General features: G+C 43.4%; 1 protein-coding gene across 1 annotated transcript in view; it reads right to left on the bottom strand.

The window, feature by feature from the left end:
- STAB1 (stabilin 1) overlaps positions 1 to 27,887 on the bottom strand; it is a 109,708-nt gene that overhangs the window by 31,378 nt on the left and 50,443 nt on the right. Inside the window, exons 26-45 of the mRNA XM_065407955.1 lie at positions 25,946 to 26,041; positions 25,372 to 25,467; positions 22,787 to 22,834; positions 21,361 to 21,491; positions 19,360 to 19,471; positions 19,050 to 19,127; positions 18,583 to 18,684; positions 17,731 to 17,838; positions 16,811 to 16,939; positions 14,015 to 14,143; positions 13,366 to 13,422; positions 11,254 to 11,346; positions 8,619 to 8,814; positions 8,188 to 8,283; positions 7,518 to 7,563; positions 5,429 to 5,508; positions 4,068 to 4,193; positions 3,420 to 3,493; positions 2,950 to 3,024; positions 594 to 713 (exon numbers count right to left, since the gene is read on the bottom strand). Coding sequence (XP_065264027.1) covers positions 594 to 713; positions 2,950 to 3,024; positions 3,420 to 3,493; positions 4,068 to 4,193; positions 5,429 to 5,508; positions 7,518 to 7,563; positions 8,188 to 8,283; positions 8,619 to 8,814; positions 11,254 to 11,346; positions 13,366 to 13,422; positions 14,015 to 14,143; positions 16,811 to 16,939; positions 17,731 to 17,838; positions 18,583 to 18,684; positions 19,050 to 19,127; positions 19,360 to 19,471; positions 21,361 to 21,491; positions 22,787 to 22,834; positions 25,372 to 25,467; positions 25,946 to 26,041 — 1,992 coding nt within the window. The remainder of the gene's footprint in view (positions 1 to 593; positions 714 to 2,949; positions 3,025 to 3,419; positions 3,494 to 4,067; positions 4,194 to 5,428; positions 5,509 to 7,517; positions 7,564 to 8,187; positions 8,284 to 8,618; positions 8,815 to 11,253; positions 11,347 to 13,365; positions 13,423 to 14,014; positions 14,144 to 16,810; positions 16,940 to 17,730; positions 17,839 to 18,582; positions 18,685 to 19,049; positions 19,128 to 19,359; positions 19,472 to 21,360; positions 21,492 to 22,786; positions 22,835 to 25,371; positions 25,468 to 25,945; positions 26,042 to 27,887) is intronic.

Here is a 27,887-nt window from a genome sequence, read left to right as displayed (position 1 = left end):
GCTCTTCCCTCATAGATCTAATATAGGCACCACTGTTGAAATGGAGAGGTTCAGTGACTTTCCCAAAGTCACACAATGAGTCGGGGCAGAGCTGGGAACAGAACCCAGGCCTCTCTGACATCCAGTCTGGTGACATGCTCCTTGACTGCGTTGAGCCCCTACCCTTCGCACTAGTGATGCTCTCCCAGTTCCACCAGCCCAAAGAACCAGATGTCACTCCTGAAAAACATTCTTTATTTGTCCCCTGAACACATTGGTGCTGGAAGTCACCACCCATGGAACCCCCAAGTGCCACTTTCACAGGGACACTTTTCAGAGTGCAGCTGCATTTCATTGCTGTCTTCCTGGGCATGGTTCCTCTTGTTTCAGCTTTCTCCTGGTTAGTAGGGATGCCTGGCCAGGATTAAATGCATTTCTAACCTTTCTGGGTCTTTCATACATTTCCCAATCCCTCAGCTGAATTTCCAAATGTTTCCAGGTCACAAGAGTTCAGTATCCTGCTTATTTCCTGGTGTGCTGCTTCAGAAGAGGAAGTAGTTCACCCAGACTAGTGCCCGTTCAAACACAATCCTAACTGAATGCACTTTACCTACCTGATACACACTGCCTCTGCAAGTGAACCCATCTCCAACTTGGCCCCAACCACAGGAGCAGTTTCGAGTCCCAGGTCCAGTGTACTTGCAGACACCAAATCGACTACAGCCTCCATTATTCTGGCAGGAAAAATAAGAGCATCCCAATTAGTCGCACAGCTAGTGGTCTGAAAGTTTATCTACCAGTTAGCAGTGGAACGACCACTTCCTCATGCCTGCTCCTGACTCAAGGTAACCTCTGACATTGTGTTTTGCCCCCTAGTGCCATGCACTCCTGTTGAAACTCAATATTTTATTAGTCTTTTTTCCTCAAGTTTTCTTCCACCAAGCTGGCAAACATTGCTCTGAGACAGATAACTACACCAGGCCCAACAGAGGAAAAGCCATTCAAATAAGACCGCTCTGAAGGATTTAGTGATGAAGAAAAATAATGGTTTACAGTGGTTTTTCAGCTGAAGTAAAGTAATGAAATAGCATAGCAGGTATTTGTTTTAAGCTTTCTACATGGGGCGCTTAGTCGTTGTCATAAACATACAGCTAAGGGTAGCATAAAATCCCTCCTTACCTGTAAAGGGTTAAGAAGCTCAGATAACCTGGTTGGCACCTGACCAAAAGGACCAATAAGGGGAGAAGATACTTTCAAATCTGTGGGGGAAGGTTTTTGGTTCCTTTGTTCTCTCGGAGTCAGCAAGGAACCAGGGCAGGAAAACTACATCTCCCTAAGGCATATCTGAACTAAGCATCTAATATTGCAGAAATAGTAAGTACACCTCTACCCCGATATAATGCGACCCGATATAACACGAATTCAGATATAACGCGGTAAGGCAGTGCTCTGGGAGGGGGGGGGGGCTGCGCACTCCGGTGGATCAAAGCAAGTTCGATATAACGCGGTTTCACCTATAACACGGTAAGACTTTTTGGCTCCCGAGGACAGCGTTATATCGAGGTAGAGGTGTAATAGCAAAGAAATGCATTAGAGTATCTTTTGTTTTAGCTTGTGAATTTTCCCTGTGCTAAGAGGGAGGTTTATCCCTTTTTTTGTAACTTTAAAGTTTTGCCTAGAGGGGAAATCCTCTGTGGTTGGAATCTTTTTGTTACCCTGTAAAGTTATCTTCTATCCTGATTTTACAGAAGTGATTCTTTTACCTTTTCTTTAATTAAAATTCTTCTTTTAAGAACCTGATTGTTTTTCAGTGTCCTAAAGACCAGGGGCGTTGATCTGTGCTCACTTTGTAACCAATTGGTTAGGATATTATTCTCAAGCCTCCCCAGGAAAGGTGGTGTAGGGGCTTGGGGGGATATCTTGGGGGAGGTAGGGCTCCAAGTGGCCCTCCCTGAATGTTTGTTTAAATCACTTGGTGGTGGCAGCGATACTAAGGGCAAGGAAGGAATTTGTGCCTTGGGGAAGTTTTTAACCTAAGCTGGTAGAAATAAGCTTAGGGGGTTTTTCATGAGGGTCCCCACATCTGTACCCTAGAGTGGGGAGGGAACCCTGAGAGTCGTCTAAGAACAAGACTTGGAAGGCCTAGACTGCATGAAACCGCAGTTCCGCTCGGTTCAGCCCTTCTGCTTTCTGAGGTAGATATATGGAGTACCAGAGAGACAAGGTCGGGGAGGTAATATGGAGTACCATACACTTAACTGTGGGTTGTGTGAGACTAGACTACTTTCCCAGCCTGCTCTAAAAGCTCAGTCCATATGTTATGTGGAGCCTAAACTCTCCCCTCCCTTGGGTTTGGTTTTATTAAAAAATAAATTAAAAAGAAGTTAAAATGAAACTTTCTCCTGAGGTTTGGCAGCTCCTATGATTCCTCTCTCAGGACTGCTCAGCCCACACACTAGATCAGAGGTGGGCAAACTACGGCCCACAGGCCACATCCGGCTCACGGAACCCTGGAGCTCCTGGCCCAGGAGGCTAGCCCCGGCCCCTCCCCTGCTAGTCCCCCTTCCCCGCAGCCTCAGCTCACTCCGCTGCCGGCGCAATGCTCTGGGCGGCGGGGCTGCGAGCTTCTGACCCAGTGCTCTGTGCTGCACGGCAGTGGTGGTGTGGCTGGCTCCAGCCGGGCGGCGCGGCTGTAGCACCGCCAGCTACCGGTGCTCCAGGCAGTGTGGTAAGGGGGCAGGGAGCGGGGGGTGGGGTGAATAGAGGGCAGGGGAGTTTGGGGGTGGGTGGGCAGGGGTCGGGGTGGTCAGAGGACAGGGACATAACATGTGCATAACATGACAAGTTAGCTCATTCTGAACTGCTGCATGCTGGATAACTTTTGAATAACTCTGCCTATTAATGGTTTGCATGAAGGGAAGCTTAAGGGTTTAGTCCTTTGACAGTAGTAAGAGGAAAATGCAGACAAACCTCACTGCAAAGATTGATGGGGATACATTGTTTCACACCATCTCCACTGTAGCCAGGAAGACAGTTACAAGCAACCTGTGGAAGGAAAAACAAAGCTATTTTGTGGAGCTAAAAACAATAATGAAAATGTACAGTAGTCAAGCAGAACAAAGGGGTGAGAAGGGAGAGAGCATATTTCACCTAATAGTTTAAGGGTGCACTCTGTTCATTCTTTAATAACCAAGTCCTGATTATTAAGAAATCACCTAAGAAAATTCCCCAGCCTTTGGCCAACAGACTTTATATAGGCCAATATGCAATTAACAGCTCTCAGACAGGGAGCCCCCTCTAGTTATCAGTTAGTTACAAGTAGATCCTTCCATATGAAAGGGAAGAAATGCAAAATTTTAGTAAAAAAGATTCACAAGGGAAAGATTACCAATAACCCCAACGGAAAATGACGAACTCGTCTGAGAAAAGGATTTGCTTACCAGATTTGGGCCTGTTTTAGTGCACTCTGCATAGCTGTGGCAATTCCCATTGCGCTCTAGACAGCCATCGATTTCTGCATCAAGAAAGTAGATCCATGTTAACACAGCAGAAACCCAAAGTGGGAGGTGACTAGTGAGTGAAAAACATGACAGAGGAATAGCAAACAGAGCTCCCTCCAGCTGGAGATACAGTCGCACAGCGGCAACTCATCACACCAGCAACCATGAGAGTTTAGTGATGGGGAAACCACAAAAAGTTCCATTCATTACATCCTCTTGGTCTTGAAAATGTGGTTTAGAGCATATGGTGGGGAACAAGGAACTCCTGAGTTCTAATCCAAGGTTTGACCTCGACTTGCCACGTGATTTGTCTGTGTGTCTCAGTCTCCCCTACTATAAAATAGAGCAATAATCCTTACAAGTCTGTAAAGTGGTATCAAGTTGTGCAGTGACATAAGTGCTGACTAGCAGCATTAGCATCTTCCCCAGTTTTAACCAACACCAGACTTGCTTTTATAACTTTCTCAAATTGTGATGCTCCTAAAGATATGTGGACCTTTGGCATTAGGGTCTGGCTCACCATATCAGCATGATTTCACCTCCCTGCAAAGTATTGCTGTCAAAACGTGGATCAGAGCACTCACTCACCCTGGCACAGAGTCCCATCTCCAGCATAGCCTTCCTTACAAGTGCAGGTATTCTCTCCAGCAGAGACGTTAGTACACGTTGCATATCTGGAGCAACCGCCATTATCAATCGCACATGGATTTATTTCTGTGACCAAAAAACAACAAAGGAAAAGATTTAGCGGGATACATATGGAGTATGGCATATCCAAGCCCAATGGATGACCTTGGAAAGATGGTGTTTTGCAAATAATGAACTTCATGCAATTTTCCTCAGGCTCAGAGAAAGAAGATATTGCGTCTAAGAGCTAAAGCTTTATTTCTGGGCTTTGAAGTGTCTCTTATTTCCTTGTTGTAACAAAAAATATTAAACCATTTTCAATCAAAGATTGTTTTTGATGAAGCTAAAGCTCTTTTATAGACACAGATGACTAATAAAGATGCTACTGAGGCTAATGCTGAAGATGAGCTATCAAATTAATTGGTATAAGTATTTGATTAGCTACTAACTGATTGCTCTGAAGTACTTGCTGTGTGAATAGCTACAAACTATGCCAGAAAAACAAGCAGCATGCCTGATTAAAATAAAGCTTTTTGGTCTGTACAACTAATCTGGTGAGATCAATACCAAAGGCGAGCTATTACATTCACTGGCACTGTAACTTGATTAGCTTGGAATTTATTGCTTAAAGTGCCTAGTCTTTGCATAATTACAAATTATGTCAGAAAAAGCAATGTGATTCTGTTAGAATATTGTACTTTAAATCGTTTTGTTCTTTATATCTAGCAGATTTCAACCCCACGGTGTCTTGAGTTGCGCGTTTGGTTTTTTGGGGAGGGTGGCAGGGGTGGGGAAGGGGTGAGAAGGTTAATAAATGTGTTTGTCCTAGAGAGTCTTGTTTCAATAGTATTTATTGAGCAAGGCAGCATTTTCATGAAATGGTCAAATAATAGACTAAAATTCTAGACAATCTAAGAAGGTATATTCTATGGACCTGATCCATCACTGCCATCTGTTGAGTGTCTGGAACTATTTGGAACTATTCTGGAAATAATTCAGCCAATTCACATACCATTCCCTTTATCCGCTTGAGCAATAGGAACGGTTCCCTTTCCGGTCTAGACACATCAAAAGGGTTGCATTAAGGTCCTGGAAACCCTCTGTACAGAAGTCAATAGGAGGTTCTGCACTTTGGGGCAACAGGGTTTTTGTGATCCTGCCCTGGGTAACGTTTTAGCATGCATTCAACCTTGCAATGCTTTCACAAACTAAAACCAGAATCTTACAGCTATGAAAGCAAGAAACCTTTGTGATCGCTCATTTGTGTAGCCTGTGCTGGCACTCGAGCACACTTAGAAACACTGCATGTATGTTGGAAATACCTGAGCAATATGTTCCATTCCCAGTGTATCCAGCAGAGCAGGAGCAAATAGGCAGGGAATCCACAGAGCCATTAATGCAACTGAAACGACCAAGGAAGAGAGTGAACAATGACATTCTCGCCTTAATCTTACACCTGGTGATAGACTTCACTATTACACAATATAGCTACTATGGCAGCTAGATATTATGATAAGAGGCGAGTTGGATAGAATACGAGAAACAAAATCAAGCAGTTAAGCTTTTCTTTACAATGCCAAAAACTGATCCAAATACTTCATGCACAGGGTAACAGCTGCAAGGGACAGTTATCAAGAAAAGAGCACTATGCTTAGTGCATGAAGCACACTGGGCTTGTGAACACCATTCTGTACCTCTGTAGACGCTGGAGCTGCATTAAAGAAGGTTGCCCTAGTCCATTACAGTACTTCAGGTATAGAATGAAAATATAAGGGACTGAATAGCTCAGCTAACTGTCGATAGGCTATGGAGCCCTTTCTCTCTAAGTCACTGTTTTTAACCTGGCCCAGGTCAGCAGGGACGGAAGGTCGTTACTATTGGATGTCTTTCTGGTGCATATGTGAAGTGAGTTGGCTTTAGCCCTGTTCCTAGCAAGCCAGTGAGTCTCCATCTCAAAAACACTGCTTTAATAGGCACTGCTTATCCTTACTATCAGCAATATCAGCAGAGAGGCCAAAGACTGACCGAGCATGGAGACTGGGAGACCTTTTTACTCCTAGAGGTGGCCCCTCCAGGTCATTGTAGAGGGTCCTTAATGGGACAGTGGGTTGCCAGTGGGGTAAGTTGGCATTGCTGCTGTCTTACCTGGGCCTGTTCAGTCTAGAACCTGTCACCTGTACTTAAAGGTTCACTGAATACGTACAACACCCCCATTCCCCAATCCTAAAAGTCTCTTCTAGTTAATACTGTTAAACCTACTGTGACAAAACTCTGTCCTTGTCTCCATGGGTCCCACGTTTCCTGGTGGATTTCGCTAGCCTCAGAGGCTCACTGTGACCCTCCATGTAGCCCTTTCTCTCTCTAGAGGCAAGGGTCACAGTCTACTGAGCCATTTTCAACATAAGTCAATGAGGGAGGTGAGGAGAAGCTACCCTCCCTTGCACAGTCTCTGTTGTCTCCCAGTCTCAGTGATTAATGGGGGGGGCGAAAAGGGGGGAGCCCAGGGACCCTAATAGTATCAGCTATGGTAGCTGACTTTTTAGAAACAGGACACGTACAATTCCCTGGGCCACTTCCCCACAGCAGCCCCCACTTCCTCAAGATCCACTTCACCCTTACCTCAGGGCCTCCTTCCTTGTGCCTGATATGGTTTGTACTGCTCAGTCTCTCCAACAGCGCGACTTCCTCCTACAGCTCCTGACACATGCCCCCACCTGATTAATTGTGAGGCTTTAAACTAGTTTCAGCGAGCCCCTGATTGGCTTCAGGTGTCCCAATCAACCTAGCTGTCCTCCCTGCCTTCTGGAAAGATCTTAATTGGCCCCAGGTGTCTTAATTGACCTGGATCAGCTGCCATTTGCTTATCCTGGTAACAGGGATTTGTTTAGCCTGGGGCTAATATATCTGTCTCCCATTACTTTACTATAGCCATCTGGCCTTGCTCCATCACACTACTTAATGTTAGGACCAATTGCCACGTTTTAACATTGTGTGAGTCTTCCAGTAACCAGCCAGACTTTGCTCAGAGCTCAGCTGAGTGCCAGAATTTTTCAGTTCTTAATTTCAACCCGCCTGCTTGTCTCATTTCTAGAAGGGGGATGTAATTTGAAATTAATGTGCCTGCAAATGAAGCATGATTCAGCTTAGGAGCAGTCTGCCTTCTGTCTCCACGCCACAGATTGTGCTTGGGAAGGGTTCATACACATACACACTCCTCCAGAGAAAGAATAGGGGGTTTAAATGCAAGATGTGTTCAAAGGGTGGAATAAATAATTATGTAGGTGCTTAATTAGTATATAGTGTTCAGTTCCCCACACCAACCTTCCATGTTTTTACAAACACAAAGTCAAGTCCATGTAAAACAGCCACAAACACACTGTTTTATGTCCTTGGCACCAAGGTTGTACTTACTTAGCCATCAGGTGGCAAGTGTTGTTACACAAATCAGTCCCAATTCCTGCAAGAGAAAACAAACATAGCTTCACTTTCCAGTCTACTAACAGCTCCACCATTTCAGCAGTCTAGGATAAAAAACTTAAAATGAACTCAGTGTTTGGTCAGATGTATTGACTGGGCACCAAAAGTCAGGTTACTGTGGGGTGGGGAGAGGTGCCGAGGCATTAATGCATGCCAGCCCCCTGCTCCGCTTTGGCTGCCTCCTACCTGCAGGCAGGCTCCTTGTCAGGCTGCAGCAGCTCCCGTCCCAGCCCCAGAGCAGAGGGAGCCCAGCTGGGGGTAGGGATGGAGGTGGAGACAATCCAGCAAGCAACAGGGGGAAGGGGGATAGGAGCAAGCAATGGGGGCGTGGCTTTAGGGGAAGTGGTGGAGCAGGAACGGGGCCTTGGGTGAAGAGGTGGAGCAGGGGCGGGGTGTCAGGTGTCCCATTTCCAGCAATTAGAAAGGGGCCAACCCTATCATCATATGGTGCCAAAGGGGGGAAGAAAATCAATCAAAAACTACCAATCAGGGTCACTGAAATATTTAGCTGTATCACAAACTAACAAAATCAAGCCATGCTCAGCAGTCACCCTGCCTCTGTGAAAAGAATCTTACACTGCACGTGCCTCCCTCAGTCACTTACTTCTTTCACAGGTGATGCCCTCCCAACCTTGGAAACATTTGCAGCTCCCATCTCCGTGCAAGCCATCATTACAGATTCCATTTCTGCAAGTACACACTGTGGAGAAACACCATGCCATTGTCAAACCAGCTAGCTCTAATGCGCAAAGAGAAGTCTGGTACTTCGTAAATCAATACATTGCTACATGTGAGAGATGAAGTTTTAGTTTCTTTAAGAAAAATATTAAGGGAACGTTAGTGCTTGTGTGAGCAGTGCCAGATTAAAAGGTCTGGGAATGGAAGTTCTCTAGTACTGTATCCACAACACAGATACAGTTCAGGCAGTGGCAATGCAAATGTCCCACAAACTGCCCTACAAAACATGGAAGAGCTCATTCTTCCCTGTGTGAGTTCAATGGCAGTTCCGAGTTTCAAAAGCAACTGTGAATTCACCTGATTTACAACCCACTCCGTATCTGCCCACTTCACACATCTCACAGGCTGTGCCGTGGAAGCCTTCATGACAGCGACACTCCCCGCTGCCAGTAATGCCGTCCTGGCACACTCCGTTCCCAGAACACGAGCTGCCTGGCTTTCCTGGGCACATCTCACACATATGTCCATAGTAACCTGGACAGCAGATAGAGACCTTTGAGAAAGGACACAATAGGCTGGAGTAAGGCATCTCAAGGGATAGAAAATGCTACATTATCAAAATCATCCCTCTTTGGCCCATGTATAGTATTTACATAGCTACTATATTCATTTTATCCTTTGATAATTGCTGATTATGACAACATACTAGCAGCAAATATGCTGTTAGGCTTGTCTCATATGTCCATGTTAATTGACAGTAGCTGCTAAGTTTATTAAAGACTGTGGTGAGTTGAAAATAGCATATCTGTTAACCCTGCCTTGACACACAAATAAATCAGTTTAGGTTTTATGCTCTGAAATTCCATTTCAACACCTTTCACTTGGGTCTACAAGAAGCACTACAGGCAAGAAAATCAAGAGAGACTCTCTAGTTACTATTTAGCAATGTGATATTAAAAGGAATTATATAAATAAAAATAAAATATACCCTCTATATAAGAATGTGAGTATATTACCTATAATACAAACGTACAGTAAGCACACAAAATAACTAGACGACATTTCATTCATTATAAAGAGGGGGTAAGAATTAAATTTAAAAACCAGATTACAGAAAAGATGGGTGCTACTGAACAGTTTGTACTAGTTTCAGAACTTGGTTATAATGGCGTAAATCTGAAGAAATTATTTCAATTAATGTAACTGAGATCAGAATTTGGCACTTTATGAGGCTGACAAATTAAAACAAGGGAGAACAAATTTAAGACCAGCAAACACACAGTGCTGCTGGAGGTTAGAAAAAATGTTTTTAGAGAGAATTAGTAATAAAAGAGTAGAATGGAAGACAATAATGGAAGAAGTAACCAGGAATTTATCCAAAAGCAAAGCTATACTGTCACTCAGAAGAAAACAATCCGTGTTTGACATATATTGAAAGGTGCATAGACCCTATTGGAGTATGGACACTTTCCAGTTGAAAATATTGTTATGCTAGAAGGTGTTAATGGCTGCCATCAAGCAGGTCTTTGGATCTATAGACAATCACAGATCTGGTTAAAGGTGATGAGTGTGCTAAACTAAAAGGAAGGAGCAACTAAATACCCCTTTCTATAGTGATAGATGGAAAGAATAAGAGGCTACTGCCCAAGGCCCTGGACATGATGGCTAACCCTGAGCAGGACCAACCCATGTATCTTGAGGGAGTTTCCCTGGAACTGGTTGCAAATGCAGGGGCTAGAGGATTGTTTGGGGAATTGTGTGTGTTAGGGCTAGTCTACATTGCCACGGCAGCGCTTTAACGTGGCTTGTGTAGTCGCGGCAGAACGCTGGGAGAGAGCTCTATCCCCTGGCTGCCGTGGCCATGCCCCGCCTGGCTGTGCTAGGTCCCAGTAGCCTCCCGCCATGGGGAAGGGAGGTTGCAAACACCTTGCATTGCCCATAATCCCTCCATTCCCAGATGGTTCAGAGCCCTATACAAAAGCCTGCACTAGACGCTGGTGTGAATTTGGACACATGCACATACATCCAGCGAACAGACCAAGTATCACTGACATTTTTCTATCAAAGATGTTTATCACTGAAATCTGTCCCCCCCGAAGCCCCAAAAAACAGAATATTTTTCAAAAATCATTTAAATTACTTTGACATTTTTCTGTTTACAAATTTTCAATTTTCAACAAATGAAAAAAAAAACACCTATTGGTTGTTCCCAGGGATTTTTGTTTTGTTTTGTTTTCATTTTTTGTATTGTCAGTTTCAATTGGTCAGCTTAGTCACACAATTTAGTTTGCAAAAATTTACGCATTAGAGAACAAACTGTTGTTATGGGCTGGGTGAAATCTTGTTATGGGTTGAGTTAAAACCCCATTGAGACTGGTAGGTGGGAACTCCTCCTTCAGTTAACATAACTGTAAACCTAAGTCCCACCTAAGACAAAAGGTATGTGTGAACCCACACAGGAGTTTTTCCTGAGTATTGCTCTGGGAATGTGAGTAGGGGAGGGAAGAGAGACAAGAACAGACAGAGGGAGAGAGCCCAAGCATGGTGGCTGACCCTGAAAGAACCTGGGAAGAGGTTTTTGGGTCAGGGTGCAGGCGAAGAGAGTTCTGGTGGTGCTGTGAGCAAGAGAAGCTGTTTCCTGCTATTTGATTCCATTTGCATTCAGACACACAGACCTTTTATATAAACAAAACTGCATCAGAGAAAATATCAGACTCTTTCAAATTCTACTCCCAACTGGAACAGCCACAGGGCCCCAATCTTTGACTAGCCCTCTCAGGTCCAAAGGGGTAATATTAATACATGAAAATTTGGAAAACTGTTACAAAAATACCCAATGGAACAAAAACTCTGCCAAATGTACTGAAATCTCTGCAAGTTTATTTTTTTCAGGACCCGCCCACAGACCCCTATTTGTATAAAAATGCCATAAGATTTGACTTTCACAATCATCTGAAAATTATTGTCAATGTACATTAAAATCTGAACTTACTAAGGAAACTTTAACACAGGTGAAATAACAACCAACTACTGAAAATTCAGACTTATGTAAACAGTGTGGCATCTTCTCTTCTCCTGGAGTTTCCTGCAGATAAAATTAAAAAAATATTATAACCCAGCAGCCCATCAAAGCAGGCATATATCAGAGCCAGCCCATTCACGGGTGAAACAGAAAAACAACACTATTTATCCTGTCTGTAAGAACGGCAATAAGAACTCAACAATGCCAGAGCTGAGAGCAAACCAGCATATCAGGCCCTGATGTGTAGTAACTCCAGATGACTAAAATCCTCAGTTTTATTCTCCATGAAACCAATACGTCTGCCTGTAAAAGAGAAAGCGCTTGGCATGCTTTTTGGCATGTAATGAATTAGATAAACCAATAGTGCCAGACGTCACCACTGTGTAATGCAGTACTGCCGCCAGCAGGAAGAACTTGATTGTTTTTCAAACATTTGTCAGCCTTTGAAAAACAAAGTGGCAAGTCAGAGTGGCAAGTGAACCCACCTGTGTGATCCTCACTAAAAGTTTAGTCTGGAAAAACTGGGTTTCCCTAGCAACAGTGTTGGAAAAACAAGAGATCTGAGGCCAAATCCTACTCACTGATACTTGTGTGAGATGGCCATTGAAGTCAGTGGAAGTTCCACTGCGTTAAATAGACCAGAATTTGGGCCCAGGTAATACCTTGTCATGTGCTGCTGTTCAGAGGGCCAGCACAAGGAATATTCACCACTTAAGCCCTCAAAATAAGACTGAAATGAGACTTAGTAGTGCCTAAGCACTGTGCTAGCCCCTCTGCACAACTGTATATTCCATCCCCAAGTGCCATGAATACAGGGCTGATTACACTGAAATGCATTCACTCACCGTAACCCTCTCCCAGCACACACTGTGTATGGAAGCCCAGAACACGAGAATCCGTCCCCCTCCCCCAAGATGTCAGGCAAGGTCTCAATGTGTACCCCATAAGTGGAGGACACAGTTTAAATGGTTGCACTGGGATTGCTTCAGACTAAGTCACTGGAAAGGGAAGACATTGCAGGGTGGATGTGTGGATATAAAAGTGGGGAAATTGTTCTGCTTGGAGCCAGTGAAGATAAATGTATTCTTTTCAGTGCATCAGCCCCCTCTCCTCCATCCCCAAACTCCGCCTCCCTCGCCCCCTTTCTCTCCCATATCCCTCCATCCAACCAATGTAGGCAATAATCTCACACTCTCCACCAGCCTCTACTTGGCCACTGGCCTTTCCCCCTTCACAGAGGTGCTCTGGGCTCTTCTCTGACTCCACTGCCACTATGTATTCAGGTTTCAGAGTAGCAGCCGTGTTAGTCTGTATCCGCAAAAATAACAGGAGTACTTGTGGCACCTTAGAGACTAACAAATTTATTAGAGCATAAGCTTTCGTGGGCTACAACCCACTAACAAATTTATTAGAGCATAAGCTTTCGTGGGCTACAACCCACTTCTTCCGAAGAAGTGGGTTGTAGCCCACGAAAGCTTATGCTCTAATAAATTTGTTAGTCTCTAAGGTGCCACAAGTACTCCTGTTATTTTTACTATGTATTCAGGGTTTAATCATTGCAGCATCTGATCTGAGCTATGGATGTGGCGCATCCCCCCTCTGCTCACATGAGGGGTTGGGAATTTCCCAGAGCTCCCTCTTCTACTGGCACAGGGCCTTTCAGCACCAGCCTAAATAAAGTAGCTGGCAGAGACCTAAGGATCAACGAATTCCCTAAAAGGCAGATGGGAACACAGTGCTGGATTAAGACCATGCTCAATGGGTTCCCCACTCTAGATTGCATGTTCTAAAGAGATCCTTCAATTCAAGCACAGCGTGGATATTGGCCCCATGAGAAGATTCAGGGTGTCATATTCTCCAGCTGGAACAGCCCACATTTGCCCTTGATCCATCAGTTGTTACGCATGAACAATGAGGACAGGAAACACCTCTCTTTTTTCTTTAATAAATATAAGGGAAGAATGAGCAAATAGTGCGTTGGCCTCTTACTTGCCATCACTTACCTCCATAACTCTCACCGCTGAAAACAAAACTGCTTTCCCCGAACCACATGCAAGGGTGTGAAATGAATCAGAGACTTACCGCCAGGACCGATCCGGAAGGACACTTGATCCCCTTGTCACACTTAGCACATCTTGACTAGGGGACAAGAAACAGGAGAAGTCACACACAGTCCCTTTTAAAACGTCCTACTAAAATGCTAGTTTTAAAGTGTTCCGCAAATCGTCATATAGAGAGAGGACAATGAATCGAGATGTTAAATTCACTGGCTCAAAACAATGAACTGAGCAAATAATGATTCAGGTAGCGAAATCCTGGCTATTATGGGTTTGTTTCATGCAATGTCTTATTTTTAACATGGAACTGCGAACACAAACACTGCTGCCAGAATGTAACATGAAACAAAATCCTCCTCCTTAGCACGGCCACAGATATGCAATGTAATTTCTCAGCTATAGCAATGTATGGAGCTACGTCTATGGCAGTTTATTGAACTACACCTAAAAGTACAGGGCCCGATCCTAAGAGATGCTGAGCCCCCACAACTCCCCAGTGCCTCGGAGTTGCAGTTGGCTCAACAGTGTCAGCGTCAGGCTCATAGGGAGCATCTGCTCTGTACAGAGGTATAGTTGAGATTAGCTGGTTCAGGCCATCATGATGTGACCGAGTTAAGGAGACTTTAAATCAGAGCTCTCTAATGCTGTGATTATCTTTATGTAAAGCTAATTACCTTCTGAATCACTGTGGTATTGGCAGTGCAACGATTTTTCTGAATCTGTAGAACCCCAGAAACCCCAATCAACATCCCATTCTTGGTTTCGAAAAATTTACCGTCTAAGCGGATGTTGTTTACAAATGTCTGCAAAGAGAAGAAGAGAGTCTGGTTAAAAATCAGAAAGCTAGGATGCCACTATGATAACAACAGAGCCACCATATAACTAACAAGGGCCTTTCATCCTACAGCATCCAGCTGCTTTCAAACTGTATATTTTGCTCATCTACCACTGGGATGGTTGCCTCAGCTATTCTACACGCACAAACTTCTCTAGTAAAAATTACAGTGGATTTTTTTTTTTAAAAGGTAGACAGAATATAATTCCCCAAGATGCAAATCAAACAGAACACTGGCATCAACTGCACTAACTCTTATAAAGAGTGACATGAGTGCTTCAGTGACAAGTGCTGAGGAACTCTTTTTTTTTTTTTTTTTTAAAACATCTCATCCAAAAGATGATGCCCCATCAATAGCACCCCAAAGTGTGTTCTGGGGACTCTCAGCATCAAACCTAATGAATAATCACCACCACTTGCTGCAGTCCTTTGGTTGACCAGGAAGATCTCCTAGCTAAAAACTGAGCAGACCTGAAACATGCTTGGCTTAGTTTAGTTCTGACAAGCTCACTAACTGAAGTAGTTACAGGTACAGGTCACCTAATACCCTCCAGAATAATACAAATTAATCTACTTACATTAGAAAGCATTCTATCCTAATAGACTGCCTCTGCTCTAAAGTTTGAGAGCTGACTGATATGTTTCCACTGCTTGCTGTTTTAGAAGGGAAGATTTCATGACTCACAGAAAGCATGGGGAAAAAAGGATAACACCACGGGAAAATGTTATATGATTATTATTCAGAATACTAATACTTAGCTCTTCTATATTGTTTTTCATCCATAAATCTCATTTTTTAAATTTATTTATTTATTTATTTATTTTTACAGCTAGCTGGGAAATTAGTTTTCTTTGAATTTATTTTGTTTTTTCTTAAAAAAAACTGCAAAAGAAAGTGCTGGACTGATGGCACTTAAGAGTAAATTGTTATGACTATGCACAGCATGGAGATGGCTACCATGGCCTCAATCAGGAGGAATGAGCTTTGTAAGTGAAAGGACAATTCATTCTTCATGGCTCACTCTGAACCTGGCCTCCCTGCTGAGACGGGCAATAAGAGGGTGTGGATGGGGCACAATCACTATGATTTTTTTTTTAAATGATCGGAACACCTGTACTGTACTGAGAGCCAGTCCACTGGACACAGAATAGACCCAGCAACTCACTTCACACAGGCTTCTCAACTGATTCAGATGGGAGCAATTTTTGGTCACTACCATTCTGAACTACATTTGAACCAGTGACCTAGAAATGGAAGCCTACGTATCGTAGTACAGCCCAAGTTTTAATTAAAAACAAAAGAACGGCCATACTGGGTCAGACCAATGGTCCATTTAGCCCAGTATCCTGTCTTACAACAGTGGCTAACACCAGGTGCTTCAGAGGAAATGAACAGAACAGGTAATCAAGTGATCCATCCCATCGCCCATTCCCAGCTTCTGGCAAACAGAAGCTAGGGACACTTCAGAGCATGGTTTTGCATTCTTGATCATACTGGCTAATAGCCATTGTGTGAAGAAACAATTCCTTTTGTTTGTTTTAAACCTGCTGCTTATTAATTTCATTGGGTGACCCCTAGTTCTTGTGTTATGAGGAGTAAATAAAACTTCCTTATTTACTTTCTCCACACCAGTCATGATTTTATAGACCTCTATCATATCTCCCCTCAGTCATCTCTTTTCCAAAGTGAAAAGTCCCAGTCTTATTAATCTCTCCTCATATGGAAGCTGTTCCTTACCCCATATCATTTTTGTGGCCCTTTTTTGTACCTTTTCCAATTCCAATATATCTTTTTTAAGATGGGGTGACCACATCTGCATGCAGTATTCAAGATGTGGACGTACCACGGATTTATATAGTGGCATTATGATATTTTGGGTCTTATTCTCTATCTCTTTCCTAATGAATCCCAACATTCTATTAGCTTTTTTGACTGCCACTGCACATTGAGTGGATATTTTCAGAGAACTATCCACAATGACTCCAAGATCTCTTTCTTGAGTGGTAACAGCTAATTTAGACCCCATCATTTTATATGTATAGTTGGGATTACATTTTCCAATGTGTATTACTTTGCACTTATCAAGATGGAATTTCATCTGCCATTTTGTTGCCCAGTCATCCAGTTTTGTGAGATCCCTTTGTAACTCTTAGCAGTCTGCCTGGGACTTAACTATCTTGAGTAGTTTTGTATCATCTGCAGATTTTGCCACCTCACTGTTTACCCCTTTTTCCAGATAATTTATGAGTATGTTGAACAGTACTGATCCCAGTACAGACCTCTGGGGGACCCCACTAGTTACCTCTCTCCATTCTGAAAACTGATAATTTATTCCTACCCTTTGTTTCCTATTTTTTAACCAGTTGCCGATCCATGAGAGGGCCTTCCCTCTTACCCCATGACAGCTTACTTTGCTAAAGAGCCTTTGGTGAGGGACCCTGTCAAAGACTTTCTGAAAATCTCAAGTACACTATATCCCCTGGATCGTCCTTGTCCACACGCTTCTTGGCCCTCTCAAAGAATTCTAGTAGATTGGTGAGGCATGATTTCCCTTTACAAAAACCATATTGACTCTTCCCCAACAAATTGTGCAACGGCATCCTACAACAGCAGGTAAAACCCTCCCATTCTTACCTGGTTGTTTTTATAAAACATTAGCCAGTAGGAGAATCCTAACATTGTGCTTTTATGGACTCCATTTTTCAAGTCTGTAGAGGAGAGCTTCTCTCCAAGTACAACATGATACTGCACAGTGTCATTATCCTGGAATTCAAGACCAGTAGGAAGCAAAACATTTAGCCTATTATTGTTTCATAAACAGGTATTAGGTAGCTAGAGGTAAGTACAGTGTAGAAAGAACTGTAAGTCCACAAGTCTTAGGTATGTCCATAATCTGAAAACTAGCTCTAGAACTAAGTCCAACAACCCTGTAAGACTGGGTTTGTTCAAAAACCCAGAAAGGTGTTAGGAAACCTTTCTAAGGGATTGGACAATTACCTGAATCATAAGCACTGTCCATGAGTTTAGAAATTTCGTTGGATCTGCCTACCTACAAAGCTAATTTTAAATGTAAGGAGTCCAGATATTGAAAATGTCCAACACTATGTAGCAGTGGCCATTTTAAATATGGTCTGGCAAATTCCTTATATGGTGCTCCACCTGACTCCATTGTCAAGCCCAGAGAACCCCTTCCCTTTCACTCTCCCCTGCAGAGACACCTTCCTGCCATGCTTCCTAATATCAGACATCTCCACCCGCCACCACTCCACCTACTCCCATGCCTCCTCTTCTTTCTGCTGTGCTTCCCTGTCATTACCCTTGCTGATCCCAGAGAGCCCTCTCTCCTGCTGCAGCTGCTGGAGTCCAGAATCAAGCTCAGCAGGTGATGGTTAGCAGTATGGAAACAGGACTTCTCCTGGCCATTCTATACATTAAAACAATTTTAGGCAGAATTCCTCTTTAGGGACTCAGATCTAAAGCCTGATGGTATAATATGGCCCCCATAATTGATAACTATCACACATAGTCAGACTGTAAACAAACAGTGATCTTACCAGTTGGGTAATGTTGGAAGCGTGGCAATATTCCCCAATTGAATTGCTTCCTGGGACAAAAATGGTATATTTTTCAGAGGACTCAATTTTTCCAATCAACTGGTATTGCTAGAAGTTGCAAAACAGGGATATTAGTGAGTGAACTAGTTTTATTTAAAAGAGCACGAGAGGTAAACAAGAAACCCAAAACAAACAAACAAAGATAAAATATTACTATCAGTTAGGGAGGTGGAGGCATCAGGCAAGAACTCCAATAGAAATGCTTTAAAACTGGATGAGATGCAAGGCAATTTCCAGTAGAGTCATGGAAAACAGCAGCAATCCACCCTGCCGAGGCCTTGCTTGGCTGATGCTGGCCCAGCTTCTTAGATAAATGGGCCTCTCTCATACTTACAGTGTGTATCTATAAGTCCCCTGCTTGAGCATCATCTCTAGTATGTGTGTTATCATTCTGAGGTGTGTATGTGTGCACACACACACACAAAAGGTCTTACAGATCCAATCTATCACTTTAATAAGTTGCTAAAATTGAAAGAAACCTCTACCATACCTCCCAAAGAAACTAACCACTCCAAAGAGGCTTTATAGCTAAAGCAGCAGTTTTCATTGGGTGTGTCTTGTTCTATTTCTGTGAAGTCTGATCCCCTGTGGGAGTTATTCATTCCTTTGGGAGGCTGGCTAGCCAGCTTTATAAATCTGTCCTAGTCCCAAAACATAGCCTGGGAGCACCACAAAAATCACCATGATTTTCCTAGGCAGTCCATGCAGGCTTGGTTCTAATGTTAGGCTGGTTCAGCGGCTTCATACTATCAAAAAAGCTTAATATTCAATAGAATCCAAACAATTGCTTACCAGTAACAACTCCTTGAACAGAGTAAACGCGGGGACCATATCGAGCTGTTGCTGCAGACCGGGGCGACTTGGTGGGATATCTCCTAAAGGTGGTAACAAAACCTGAGCGCAAGAAAGACAAAGATGAGCTTGATCACAGGTCAGAGACTGCTTGGGAAAAGCACACGGCAATCCTGCCCTACAATGAAAATAATTATGCATGGTTGCAGTTAGTGTGGTTCTGCTCCCAGAATGGACAGGTCTTGACTCTTTTCTTGAAGAGTCAAGTATTGGACTCTTCTACACAGTTTGAGGGCAGTGCTTTAAATATTAAATGCTGCTGCACAAGCAGCATCTGGAATGAGCTCAGAATATCCAGATCTACTTGGATCCTATTTGAATCCCCCCATAGCTCCACAAACAACAGAAAACAAATGTGTTACAGCAATATAACCTAGTATTTCCAGACATTGTTCTTACTGATTTACCTTATTTAGGATATAAATAGTGCCGTTAATAGCAGGAATATCAGCTACTACAATGATTGCATTCTGAATCGTTATAGCCTGAAAAATAACAAGAGGGAAACATGAGAACATTGTAGGTCACTGAGTGGGGTGAAACAAAACAATCTGTGTCCAAGGCCCCCTGCAGCACCTTAGACTTATATGATACATCAGGAATTTAATGGCATTGTCCTCACCAATGGGTACAATGGGGTATACCCAGCACGGTATATCCCTAAATGTGTTGTTTAATTTGCTACCAATATACACATGTCAATTAAAAAGCCCTTACGCCGCTGCTGTTGGTTATCTCCCATCTGGTCCGTGGATTGAGAGTGGGTAACTCCTCACCCTTGTGCTCTTTGAGCTGCTCACTGGTGAAGGAACCTTGGAGAAAATGGGCCCTGTAGGTGACAGGCACATGTAAAGAAGAATTGAGAGCACGTTTTATAACATAGACCTCTGAAGTAGACTGTTTATCTTGGCTGCCGTCTGATCCCGTAGCTTGCTCTTCACAATCCTGGGCCTGGCGTCCTCTCAATATCCATGTCATTATGTGCATTAATCCCCTGGTATGGGATGACAACTGACAACATGCAGCCCTCTATCACTCAAGCTAATCTGAAAGTATAGCAGGTCACTCAGCTGCAAGAGGTTACGAGCCTCAGGTGTTTCCAGGATTCGATATTTCTGCAATGAGATGTAGGTGCTATCTAAAGTTCATCTCTGCAAGGAGTTTAATCCAGATATTGAACCAGTGCTCATGTTAACTCGTACTCTAGCTCCTCCCATCCTGGTCCCTAAGCTCTCTACAACACAAAGTCCTTTAATGAGACATTTCAACTAGGAACAGCTGAAATGGGTTGAATACAATAAAAGCTAATGCAAACATGTACCCCAAACCCAAACCACTGGCACTGAGCTACACAGATACACCATGCAGACATGCAACTGCTATACAGCCAGTGAGCTGTATTTGCAGCCATCGAGCGGCTGCTCTACACCTGGCCTTCATAAGCTTGTGTGGTCCTTCCCTAGCCCTGGTGTAGCTTGCCCATGCAAGGCCAGTTTACTCTAGCTTTGTAGGCCCCAGAAATGGGCTCATTGGGCAAAATGCTCCTTCCTTCTACCTCGTGCATAGGTGCAACCACAAACAAAAGTTGACTGGGACCAGATATGAGGATGCATGAGCCCTGCAGCCACACTGAGGGGAGCATGGATAGGATGATGAACACTGGATGGACACAGCCCAGTGGTTGCTGTGTGGTAAGGAGGGGGCAGAGGAGCCCAGGACATGGGGCAGATGTTGCTCTGTTTTTCACTTAAGCTAGACAGCCTGGTACTCTGGCTGAGGACAGAGTCAGGACTCCTCTGCTCCAGTTCTGCTGAGGTTGGTTTGAAGGGGATGGGGAGATTGAGCCCTGCTCAGTGGAAAGCAGAGGACTTGGTGGTCACTCCACACTTCCAGGCAATTGGCTGCAACAGTGAATCCCAGCAGCCAGTATTATAGGGGGGCATTAATGTACATTTCTCACCTGCACTTTTGAAAAGGAAGATGCCAGATTTCTCCCCTTCTCCATCATTGGGTTTGAGCTACCTTTGATCCCACCCAATTCTAGCTGCAGCAACTTCTGTGTACCATCATCTCCAGCACCAACTCAGCCAAGCTGCCTCTCCTCACAAGTTCAGTACTTTCTCCATCTCCCCTCTGCTTTAAAAACTCCTCCCATCTTCTGCCTGCTCCTCAATACCAGTCAATTCTGACCTTAGCTCTTCCATCCTGCTCACCAGCCCGACCAGTTCCATATTTCCCAGCCAGCATTCACACACCCTCCCCTTTTTGATCCCACTAATCTTCCCTGGGCTCAACTCCAGATTTCTGTGGGTCACCACCTGCCTTCCCTCCCCAGAAGATGTGAGTAAGTAAGAGAGCTGCAGACTTCATGCTCCTCTCACATCTTCTGCGTGGCCAGATGTTCTGTGCAGAAAGAGCAGCATGCAGAGAGAATTCTCTGTTCCTTCTCCCATTGTGGGGCTGCTTCTGCATCATGGCTGGGAGAAACATCCTGCCTTTAATATGCAATTAATAAACCTTCATTGTATCTTCTAACCACTGTTATGTTTGAATTATCCAATAAACACTTCATCAACTGGATGTTTCACCTCTGCTATGTTTTTACCCTGTGATGGTTTTCTTTCTACTGCCACGGAGCCGATAGGGAGAGAACGCCAGTCTCCAGCCCTCAGTTAGGGCTGTTTTGAATGAAAGAGCATGGTAACAGTCCAACGATACCTGACTAAAAATGGAAGCGTGTAGGGCTTCAGCCAGAAATCTTTTTCAGCCTGGCTCAGGTTTTTGATGGCGGCTTCTGCGGGCACCAAAACAGTGACATTGATTCCTGCCGGGATGCTGAAGAGAGACTTCTGTTGTCCAGAGCAAGGAGATGCACAAATAAAACAAGTCAGTGCTACACCTACAGCGCAGTACAAACCTTTATAGCTATGATCCCACTCCCACTGCATGTAAGATTACTGTGTGGGACTAAAGCTTAAATTCAGTTGTACCCAGAGCTGTGGTGGTGGTTGGGATGGTGGTTGGGAAATTAGTTCTGGTGGGAGTCAGCAAATGCCATGGAAAATTTTTCCACAGCAGTCCAACCTTAATTTGCTGGATGCTGAACGTAGGAAATCTGCAACTTCAAGGAACAAACCCCCAGAACAGGTGCTGCAGAAGGAGAAAGTTCTTGATATTTTTTATATTGCCAGTGCCAAAGGTCTCTTTATTCAAAAAAGGTTCTAAGAACCTTGCAAATAGGAGCACATTCACTTGAGCCAGTAAATCCCTTTGTACACCCGAGGCCAGATTTGGACTAAGGACCAAATATGATCTGGCAAATGCAGGTGTAACTGATGGAATGGGTGTTGTGCCTGCTTATAAATTTGGCCCCATGTATTGGAGAACATTTTCAGTGGCCAACTCCATTCCATGAAGTGCTTACCACCCTGTTCCAGTGGGAACAGGAAGATAGTAACAAGAAAGGGAAAGAAAGCTACCTGAATTTTTAACTTTACTCTTACTTTCGAAGTGTCGCTATTTGTATATTACTCCCACTGCTTTTTTATCTGTTTGTCTTTCACCCAAAGCAGTCAGCTACTTTACAACAGCCATGAGTTAGCAGCAATATATGGTATGAAGGTCAAGTATGTGATGGTCTCCGTTTCTTCCAGAGCGAGAAGCATGGTCCCCAAAACACGCCATACGAGCCAATGGGTCCACAGTTACAGTCTCTAGAGCAGGTGTCTTAGTGCACACAGTTAGCCATGTGACTCACCACTCAAATGAATGAGAACTTAAGAGGGTACATGCCTGGTCCTCATTGACCTTTCACATGGTGCTATTAAAAACATAGCTAAATGCAATCAATCACACCATTTAGAACAATCTATAAAACTGTCAACTAATTTGAAACTCTAAAATGCACAGTAATTTTAAAAAACCCACCATTTCCAGAGCTAAAGGTGGGGATTTTTCGGTTAATGTACCATGCATTAGCAAAGTTCAGCTTGATTTGCCCTTTTTTTTTTAATAACGCATGCAAAGGAAAATTGCTCTTAACAGCAGATTTTAAAACAGCATCTTTGATCTTTGCTTTGGGTTTTTTTTTTACAATTTATATTTTACAAAAACACTTGTAATTGCTTCAGGCAGCATTTTTTACCTTAATCCACTCATAGAAGCCTGCAAAGTGGGAATTCCTGGCCAGCTCCTTCCAAACGAGAAAGCAACACCAAGATTAGTACAAGTACAGAGCTTGTAGGGAGGGATGAAGCAGGGGGAGGGAAGGGTGGTCCTGTGATCCTTGTTATTTCAAGTCTGCTTCAAACACAGCAAACTCGGCTGAATCAAGTGCTTACCACCTGCCTACACAGAACTTTCAGAAGCCATGTGTCACTCACAAAGGTGTGTTCCAAAATCAGAGAGCTGGATCTAAACTCTTGATTTTTTTTTAAACTTGCACTACTCTGCCAATTATATCTAATTTCAAGCTTAAGGTAATTAATTCCTTGAAAACCTTTGCCTTTTCTAACTACTCAGATGGGGCACAGAGTTCAGAACCAGAGCCGAATCAGAACTTCCCCAACATTCAAGTCAGATCTCAGGCTCCTCTCTAATTAATGAAGGATGCATATGAGCTCTGCAACATCACACACCTAGGACACAAGTCAGAAATTGTTGTTGGTAGCTTACATTATAACTTGGGCCTACATACTAATGTCCTATCCAGGGAGAGAGGGAAATACATCAGATTGCCAGGCAGACTATGGTAAGAAGAGTCAGATCAGGTACTCTAGAGGGGGAAAGCGTGGGTAGGGACCCTGTGAGACCATGAATTCTCAGTCCCTGCTTGCAGGAGAGAGGGAAAGTATGTTCTCTGTGTAGATTTGTCCCCTTTTTAGTTGCTGTCTGACTTTTCACTTTGTATGTAAGTGTATGGGGAACCCGGCCCAACATGGGTTCCTGGGAACCGTAACTATTTTGATGGAAAAGCAGAGGGTGGTGTGCTAGTTGGTATCCTACAGCAATACTCTTCAGTAAATCAAGAGAACTGTCACTACATCTTGAACAACAACAATACAGCGGGATCAAACTATTCCCCCCTTCCCTTTCCTCTAATTCATGGGACACAACACAAAGAGACATATCGATTTTTTTCAAGGTGATGCTGATGTTTCAAACTGGACAGTTCAACGTATCAGTTAGGATGGAAAATTGGCAGAGGATTGATAGCGTTACTGAGGCATACACTGACATAGGTTTTAATTATTTTGTTTTTGAATGAAGTACTTTATATATACTTCAAGAAGTAGCAACTGTTAGTAAAATTATGTATATTTAACCTCTGATATTCAAGTCCAGAATCAACATGTATCATTGGTACACACATAAATTGCCTAGGGAGGTTATGGAATCTCCATCATTGGAGATTTTTAAGAGCAAGTTAGACAAACACCTGTCAGGAATGGTCTAGATAATACTTTGTCCTGCCAGGAGTGCGGGGGACTGGACTAGATGACCTCTTGTGACGTTAGGAGTATAATATAATGTCTTATTGAAAGGTGACACAGGGCCAGAAAGAGTTAATTAACTCAGACTGACATGACCCATGGCCAAACTTTAAAGACTTGTTAGGAAGATATGTAAATGAATAGAGCTTTGAAATGCAAGCCTGCATTGTTAGAGATAGAAGGGTAGCTGTTTGCTCAGGTCTTGTAATGTAAGCAAACAAGTCTTGTCTATTACTATGGCTTTGATTCAACGATCAAAAAAGGAGTAGTAACATTTAGGAAGACACTTGAGTGAAATAGTATTATTGTGTACATGTCTCTTTGAAGGTTGTGGTAGCCTGTACCTGAACTGTTTAATGGATAAATTACCCTATGCTAATTGCCATGATGTTTGGGAGATGGAAAGTTAAGCCTATTGTTTTCTTAGGCCAACAAGCTGAAACCCTAGACATGATCCTTCTTCATCTCAGATCTGCTTTGGGTTTCAAGAAGGGGAAACCCTAAGCCATAAGAATTGAGATCTCCAGTCACTTACTGGGGTCACCCTGAATATGGACATTGGACTATAACCTATGGACTATTTCTAGAAGAACTTTTGGCAACTACAAACTCACCATCTCTGCTATGTATCTGGACCTCCAGAAATTGAACTCAAGTCTGTATGTATATTGATCTTTCAACCAACTCTCTCTCTTTTCTTTTTTTAATACATTTTAGTTTAGTTAATAAGAATTGGCTATAAGCGTGTATTTTGGGTAAGATCTAAGTTATCATTTGACCTGGGTCTGGGGCTTGGTCCTTTGGGATCAGGAGAACCTTTTTTCTTTTACTGGGGTATTGGTTTTCATACCCAGTCATCCCCATAAGGAGCGGTGCTGGTGGCGATACTGGGAAACTGGAGTGTCTAAGGAAATTGCTTGTGTGACTTATGGTTAGCCAGTGGGGTAAAACCAAAGTCCTCTCTGGTTGGCTGGTTTGGTGTGCCTTAATAATAAAGGACACCCAGCTTTGGGCTGTAACTGCCCTGCTCTAAACCATTTGTCCTGTATTGATACTCTCAGTTGTATCCTACCAGAGGCAGCATCGTTACACCTCTCGAGGTCCCTTCCAGTCCTATGATTCAAACCAGCAGCTGTCGTCACCTGCAGATTTTAGCATGAGCTGGTTCAGCTACTGCAAAAAAAACCCAACCTTTTTTCTTTGAATTAAAAGAGAATAATGTTCATTTTCTCCCTACCTTTAATACATCTCCATAACACGCAAGTCCATCTCCCATGTAACCCGGAGCGCAAGCACAGGACCGCTCCCCTCCTCCAAGAGGCTCGCACACAGCCTGTGAGGACAAGCAAACGAAGGATTAATGTGTAATAAAACAGTATTGCTCAGTGTTAGCCACTCAGGAACCCTGTGGCAAATGTGGAAACTGATCTCCAGTCTCCCAAATCGCAAGATAGGGCCTTAACTACAATGCCATCTTTCCTCTCATGGTCTCTTATGCTGAAATAGTGTATTTTTACTGTACATCTAAGAACCCCCCCCCCCACACACACACACACCTTCTAGCACAGCCTTGTGAAACACGGGAGTGTGAACAAACAAGATAAACTAATGACCACAAAGCCTTTACGCTGTGTCACAGGAAGATGTGATTATTGCACAACAAAGGAAGACATATTGGGCCAGATTATCAGTGGGTGTATATCAACATAGCTCCATTGCAGTCAGTAGCGCTACACCAAAATACATCCACCGAGGATCTGGCCCAACATTCTTTCCCAAGAAGGATTTTGGAGAATTCTCCAGCTACTCACCAAATCATGGCAACCACCATTGTCCAGCTTGCAAGGATTAATGGGGTCACAGTTATAGCCATCACCAGCATAGCCACTCTTGCACATACACTTGCTCTGAAAGTAGAAGAGAGAGGGAGGAGCTTCACTACGGACCTATCCCGACTGCAGAACTAATGCCGTCCCTCTTTCAATGAGTCTGGGTCAAGATCTACTTTTAAGTTAATTTTTAAAACGATTTTCTTCTCAGTGTTGTTAACAGTCCCTGGAAAGTCCAAAACGGAAATATTTCCTTACTAGGGGTTTCCCTCTGTTACGGTGCACACGCTGGTTTGTTATTGTAGGGTCTCTCAGTGTGACACACTGTACTTCAAAGTATCACCCTGTAACCCCCATATTCATCATTGGTATATGGTGGTGGCATTTCATATAAAGCATGCCTTGCAAGGTATCATATGAAAGGTCACGATCTGCTGAAATTCACTGTTCTGTCAAAATGTGTGTATCATCATTGTACACAAAGTTATGAAATTTTGCTGCATGGTTGTTATTGAAATATGTTGCGAGTTTGGGAGATGCCCACTGCTAGCTCTCCAGTGACAACAAAGGTGGTGACCCACACCCAAACGTACGTTAAGCGACCATTAAGAGCCATTGACCAGCAGGGGAATTGCAAACAGGAGATTTACAATTCTGTGAGACACAGTTGCACAAGCACTACACAATAGGGGATTGCTCAATTCTGACTCAGCAAGGCCTACCAGGACATGTCTGGACCAGAATCTTTCTTGGGACATGAATTGAGAGTAGAAAATAAGGGACCGTGGCATCATGAGACCATCTCTCTCCTCCCCCACCTACACTGAAGGCAACAAGAACACTGGGAAAACAAAGATTTTGAACTGAGGAGACTGGTCCCAGGCTGACAAGGAAATTCAGCCTGTGTATTAAGAACTGTAACTTATCTGCAACATCCAGTGCAGTGAGAAAAGCTGTTTGATTCAACTCTTGCTTAGTCTGATAAAATTTAGAATTTAGACTGTGATTTTACTTTTATTTCTTAGGTAACCACCTTTGTCCTGTATGTCTACCACTAATAATCACTTAAAAACTATCTTTCTGTATTATTATTTTAATGTTTGAGTTTTACCAGTGAGTTTGTCTAAAGTGCTTGGGGAAACTGCTCAGAATACAAAGACTGGTACATATCCCCCATCCTTTGACGAAATGGTGAACTAATTAATGAGCTTGCATTGTTCAAGATAAGATCTTGAGCAGTGTAAATGATGGTATATTTCTGGGGTGCAAGGCTGGGGGCTTGGGAGATTTGCTGGTGTTTCCTTATGTATAGTTCATGAGTGGCTTAGAGAGCATTCATGCAATTTAGCTGGGTGTGTCTCTGTATGCTGGTGGCTGAGTAATCACAGCATCTAGAGGGGTTTGCTGTTTGTCACTAGCATAGCATCGTGAGAGACAGCCCAGGCTGGAAAGTTAAGGGGGCACCGCGGTCCCGCTGTTCCAGATTGGACCCCGGGGATCCTGTCAGACTCAGGAATGCTGATTTACTAACTCTTGTTTTAATTAAAAAGAAATTAAAAGACTACCATGGATTTTTCAAACATATGAGAGAAAAATACAGGCCAAACTATGGGCCTTCCTACCTTGAAGATGGCTAGAGAGACAGGAAATTGCCCAAATGGATGGCCGCTTTAACTGCTGTGGCTATTTGATGTATTTATTTTATATTTTAACACTCCCCAAACCTACCTCCACATATCAGTTGTCTGAAACCAGAAATTACAGAACACAGGAACCCAGAACTCCCTGTGGCAGGAAAGACCAACAGCCCATGAAGCTGTGCTTCTGGCAGTGGCCTACACCTGATGCTTCAGGAGAATGAGCTACCCCCATGATGCCCTTGACTAGTTGTGCAATGCTGTGTATGGGGAAGGATTGCTAGAGA

The sequence above is a fragment of the Emys orbicularis genome, chromosome 7 (assembly GCF_028017835.1).
Source record: "Emys orbicularis isolate rEmyOrb1 chromosome 7, rEmyOrb1.hap1, whole genome shotgun sequence".
Classification (NCBI taxonomy): Eukaryota; Metazoa; Chordata; order Testudines; family Emydidae; genus Emys; species Emys orbicularis.
The sequence above is the reverse complement of the archived record's forward strand: the minus strand, read 5'-3'. Positions and strand labels throughout refer to the sequence as shown.